Genomic DNA, 5,840 nt, shown 5'->3' with positions numbered 1-5,840 from the left:
AATGGCAGATAATTGCCAAATGCTGATGATCAAAGCTTGTCGCATCATACCCAAAAAGATTTGAGGCTGTAATTAGTGCAAAAGGTGCTTCAACAAAGTATTGAGCAAAGGCTGTGAATGCTTATGTACATGTACATTTTTTATTTTTAATACATTTGCAAAGATTTCAAACAAAAATTCTGTCACATTGTCATTATGAGGTATTGTTTGTAGAAGAAAAACATTATTTGAGGAAAATAATGAATTTAATCTATTTTGGAATAAGGCTGTAATATAAAATGTGGAAAAAATGAAGTGCTGTGCATACTTTCCAGATGCACTGTACATCAAATAATAGAAAATGTATATGGATTAAGTAAGCTTTCTCTTGGCAAGCTCTGATTTCTGAGATGGTTATGCCACTCATTTTCCTCACAGAGTTACTTAACACACTCATTGTGTTGCAGTTTTACAGGTTATTGTATAATGTCCTGCTATCCTCTAGTTCACCTGTTATCAGCAAGACCTGTTGTCTGCTGAATGGGTCTTATATTATTTGGTAGAATTCATTATTTCTTTTTAAGGTAATTTTCCATGCCTTCATACTTTCCATACTTCAGAATGTTTATCCTTCTTTGACATCTTAGTGAGCTCTTCTCGCCACTGTAGCTAACTGCAGCCTTTATATGGCTGCTCTTGGTAAAGCTGCTCTGGAAGAATATATACGTGAAGTTTTGTTCCATTAAATTGAATAAAAATCAAACAGACACTTTAAGAGCTGTACTGCAAGTCTGAAGACAAGGACAAGTGTCAAAGACAGACTGTATTAGGATGAGCAAACTGTAAATAATGCACACTTGTACAACAGCATAATGGTTTTCACAGTCACATGGCAAAGGTTTATTTAAGCTGAAATCAGAGGAGCTGACAGATGTACAACATTTATTCAGTCTGAGCAGTTTACTTTCTGGAACACGATGCTTCATCTCAAGAAGTCAGTGTAATGCAGAAGCCTAGAGACAAACAACAATACACAAGCTTATACAACATCTGGTTAACACTAGCATAGCAAAACCATCAGTGTAAAAGAGGTGTAACAATTCACTTGTTTTCTAGATCTATTGATTTAAAGTCATTCATTCAAGAAACTATGGGTGACCCCGAATAGTCGATGCTTCGATTCGAGGAGCCTGATTTGACTACCAATCTCACAGTCGAATATTCGTGGGGTGTTATGATTATGCCATTTTGACTATATTGGGGAGCTCAAATGTCTGATTTCACATAGAAATACCTTTTTTCTCCCAATAAGTTAATATACAGCCTATTACAATGAAGCTGTAGATAAGAATCTGAAAAGAAAGAAGCTTCAAATAAATATTTTAAAGTGTGTGAATAAAACCAACCACTAGGGATGGGAGTATTGATCCTGAAGTATCGATATATCGATATTAATGCAAGTATCGAAAGTATCGATACTCAAATAAAAATATTGATAATAAGGTGTGGTGTTTTTTTTTTTTACCATTGATTTTGTTTATTTAACAAAATAATTAATGAGTATAATATGCATTGAATTGGACAAATAACCTATGTTAGTGAATAATTGTGTAGGACAGAACTATTTTCCTTCTCATCAAGCAAATGATGCAAGACAGAACCAATCAATCACAGACAGCATTCACTCATTGTTCTGACAGTGCATTCAAACAGGGCTGCACTTCCCAAAAGTATCGTAAGAAAGCATTGATGCTTTTGGGAACAGCAGCCCAGAACAATGCTTATCAGAGGACAGAAAAACATTATTCCTAGTGTTTGAGTTATTCCACAATAAACAAATTGAAATTAAATCAAATAATAAATGCAAATACATTAAAACAAAATAAACACCAAAGGTTCATATTGATCATGTTCTGTTCTGTTGGATCTAAAATCCAATTCTGCATCTTATGAACAAAAAAGATATGAACTCTTTCAGTCATCGACAATTCGCTGCAATTTTGTATAAAAGTTTGTCTATGTATACATATATATACACACACTGCTGAACAGTTTATTAGGAGCAGCTGTACAGATACTTGTGCAAATATCAGATCTGCCAACCAGTCTTCAGCAGTGCAATACTTGATTATGCAGACATAGTTCATGTGAGAACAGTAATGTTGAGCATTGCTCATAATTTGTGCAAACAGCATGAATCCATGCACTCGTGTCAGGAGTCCAGACTGCTGCTGGTGTAATGTTGAGAGCAATGCTTTCTATAGGTTTTTTCAATCATCACTGAAACGCCACAGTATAGTTTCTGAACATCTGCATCCATTAATGGCCACAGCATGTATATTCATTTGAATTTTATAATAATCAGAAACACAATGAATCTGAATAATCCTATTCATGAACTTGAAGAATTGAGGCTGTTTTAAAGGCACAGAACAAGTGAATTACATTGAATGACATTATATACAAATCGCTTTTAATGTTTATATGATGGTTTGTTTTCATATGCAGATGAATTAGGGTTAAGTCTTTAAGTCGTGACATTTGCCAAGTATGTTAACCCATACTCGGAATTGGTGCTCTGCATTTAACCCATTCATGTGCACACACACAGCAGTGAGAAGTGAACACACACCCGGAGCAGTGGGCAGCTACAGTATATCCAGCGCCGGGAGCAACTGGGGGTTCAGTGCCTTGCTCAAGGACACTTCAGCCATGGGTATTGAGGGTGGAAGAGAGCGCTGTTCATTCACTCCCTCCCACCTACAACTCCTACCAGCACCGAGACTTGAACCTGCGATCTTCTGGTTACAAGTCCAACTCTCTAACCATTAGGCCACAGCTGCCCCCAATTATGCAGACTTATATGCAAGGTGCTGTGATGCAGAAGTTGGTTGGCCTCGTTGTCCGCTCTGGATCCGATGGCCAGGATCTCTGAGGTGCTGTTGAAGCACAGGGAGCTTGCCGCTGTCACCAGGTTCATGATGGCCTTCAGAGGTCTGGGCTCTAGCTTCTGCAGGCAGTCCTGCTCCGAGTAGATGTTCACCACTCTGCTCTGAGACCTGCAGACGAGCATCACAAGACACGCACCTGTGCATTATGCCCAACAACTAACACACAAAACCGTCCGGACCAAAGCTCTAGCGGAAACAAAAAATTACTCCAGGTAGTAAAAGTTCTTCATCACAGATGTTAACAATCTACAGCTACAACAGTTATTTTGTTCTTTAGAAGAAAAATTATTTTAAAAACAAATCTGCTGTTTAAAAGCACCAATATACAATTCTGGCACAAAAACGTCAGATTCATCAGTTCAACTCAAAATGATTTGTAGGTGATTTTTCTAGCTCCATTTCAGAAAGCATGTGCAGGATAAACAGATAGCATTCATGTTACCTTTATAAAACTCAAGCCTATGACCAACACAGGCAAAGCATACACATTATGAATTTGGACCAGATTAGATGTATTAACTGTCATAATATTTTCTAATAAACATATGTAACAAGAAGAAACACTCTGTATTTGAAATCATATGTATGTGCTGCTTTCATTGAGTTTATGCATCATTTGTGCCACACACACACAAAGATTGACAAAAAGCATCAACAGAACCAGATATTTCTACACTGACTTCATCTTCATTATCCTGCTTGTTCTGAATCAGTTGCTAGTAATTCTGGACTACTTGACTAAGAGTAAAGAAGAGTCCGATGAAAAGTGACATTATTATTATTATTATTATTCATTATGAACATCATTACCTCAACTTCAGTAATTACTACAGTAAATTTTTGCACTTTCACCTGAGTAGGCTACAGGTTTTGGTGCCTTAATAAATGCTGATGTTTAATGCAGGATGGGACACTGATATCAGCTTCTGCCTTCAGTAAGTGACAGACAAACAGAGTTCTGACGTTACTCACCCACAGGTCAGATACGGGCCATCCCTGGACAGAGCAAGAGAAGTTCCTCTGACACAGCCATCATCTGCAAACTTCTTCAGACACTTACTGCTCTGCATGTCCCAGATGAACACCTCGCCTTGCTCTGTGACACACATACAGAGGAATCAGTGTTTATCACACAGTGTGGACGGCAGTGAGGATTCAGAGGGTTCGGTCCCAGTCTGTCCAAATGTGAAATGTCTTTGACTGAATAAAGCTTGGTGTGACCGCAGACCAACTGTCCTAAGTGACTGCTCTTACTATTTCTGGGGTGAAGTAAATGACTGATAGATCAAATGGTGTATCGGTGTAACGGTGTAATTGGTTTTGCCAATTAATCGGCACCAATAGTTGATTGGCTGAACTATTCCATAAATCCATGCAGACAGTTTTTGAGAAGGTCCTCATTATACAGCAAATTCCCTATAGCAGGGCTATTCAATTGGCGGCCCACGGGCCTAATCCGGCCCACCAATTATCTTCATCCGGCCCGGGGGAAGAGTCACATACAGCCTCAAATTGTTTTTGCTCTAATTAGTTTGTCCACAAGGTGGCAACACTGGCCTGGGCCGTTGTTTCACAGCCGAAAAAGAAAAGAAAGACACTCACCGACAAGCGCTCATGTGAGGGGATTATGAGTTATCCGCAACTCATTTAAACTAGTATAATGGCCGTGCTATCGGTCATATCTTATAGCGATAAATACCACAGAGACTGGACAAAGTTGATTGTCAAATGGAGTTTGAAAGGCTGCGCGTACACCTCATCAGTGTTGCTGTGTGAGGTGAAGCTGAAGAGATGAACTCCAGTAAACTGAAGCCTTTCTGTTAGATTAATCTGATTAATTCTGGATATACTACATGAACGTAACATTACAGCTTCTGTCTGCACAAAAGGAAGCAGATAGCTTCAGAGTTTCATGATATATCCAGAAAGGGATTCTCCCGCTGTGGGTGAATGCTTCCATATCAGCATGCTGAAATATTGGCAAGTAAAGCAAAAAGAATTCACAACTTTGTTACAATCCTGATCTCATTATAACACTATGTATGTGGCAGACTGGCACTGTCTTACGCTTAACTGTATTTCATGATCAAAGTCATTCCGGGATCACTGTGCTCTTTCAAATCCAGTTTCACTTTATTTCACCAGTCTGCAAATCAAATCACACCTCAGATATCACCTAAAATGGTACAACAACCAATCAGAAAAAAAAATAAAAACAATTTTTAAATTCAGGGTAATCAGCGCTTTCATGATCGATTGTCAGTGTACTCGTGGTACCCCCCTTAGGCCTCCAGTATGATCTATGAAGATAAGAGAAGGCATTAGTCAGATGAATGACTTTTCTATTTCTTCAGAAACATCATGCATGGCAGTGACTCTGTGGACAGTGCAAATAAAGAGATCAGCTTGTGGTTCAAGCCTGAGGAGCTGGTGTCTTACAAGAGCTGTGCACAACACTGGATCTGTGAGTAAACTGCAGATTAACTACCAAACACTGAATCCATGCCTTTCTTCCCAGACCAGTTATCAGTAATGGACATGAGTTTCTTTGTGTGATCCATTCTTTCCTGAAGCACTTGTTCAAATAAATTGTGAAGTCTCATTTGTTTTGGAGTCATTTTTATATTCTTCACTTTATTCTTAAAAGCAAAGTGAATGTCTATGCTAGCTTTTTAATAATTTATTCATTTATTTCCACCCTTACATGCTATGTGGATCAGGCTACATTAAGCTCAAATATTGACCGTATTCTATACCAACAAAGTTTGTTACGTGGAAAAAAAATCCCTAATATAAACTTTTTAAAGTCCCAACTGAAGTTGCATTTAGTATGAGTGTTCTCTCTGCCATTTTTGTCGTGTCATTCCTAAATTACAAAGTGCATCAAATCTGTTTCCATCACAGATTTGT

General features: G+C 38.3%; 1 protein-coding gene across 1 annotated transcript; it reads right to left on the bottom strand.

Moving 5' to 3' along the window:
* Window positions 1-2,742: 2,742 nt before the first annotated feature.
* LOC122140710 (U3 small nucleolar RNA-associated protein 18 homolog) lies at window positions 2,743-5,427 on the bottom strand. The gene is made up of 2 exons (XM_042745369.1): window positions 3,903-5,427; window positions 2,743-3,038 (listed from the first exon to the last, which is right to left on the bottom strand). Exons 1-2 carry the CDS (start codon window positions 4,037-4,039, stop codon window positions 2,801-2,803), a joined length of 375 nt encoding a protein of 124 aa, XP_042601303.1. The 5' UTR covers window positions 4,040-5,427; the 3' UTR covers window positions 2,743-2,800.
* Window positions 5,428-5,840: the final 413 nt, after the last annotated feature.

The sequence above is a fragment of the Cyprinus carpio genome, chromosome B19, assembly GCF_018340385.1.
Source record: "Cyprinus carpio isolate SPL01 chromosome B19, ASM1834038v1, whole genome shotgun sequence".
In the NCBI taxonomy this organism is placed as follows: domain Eukaryota; kingdom Metazoa; phylum Chordata; class Actinopteri; order Cypriniformes; family Cyprinidae; genus Cyprinus; species Cyprinus carpio.
This window is presented reverse-complemented; position numbering and strand designations above follow the sequence as displayed.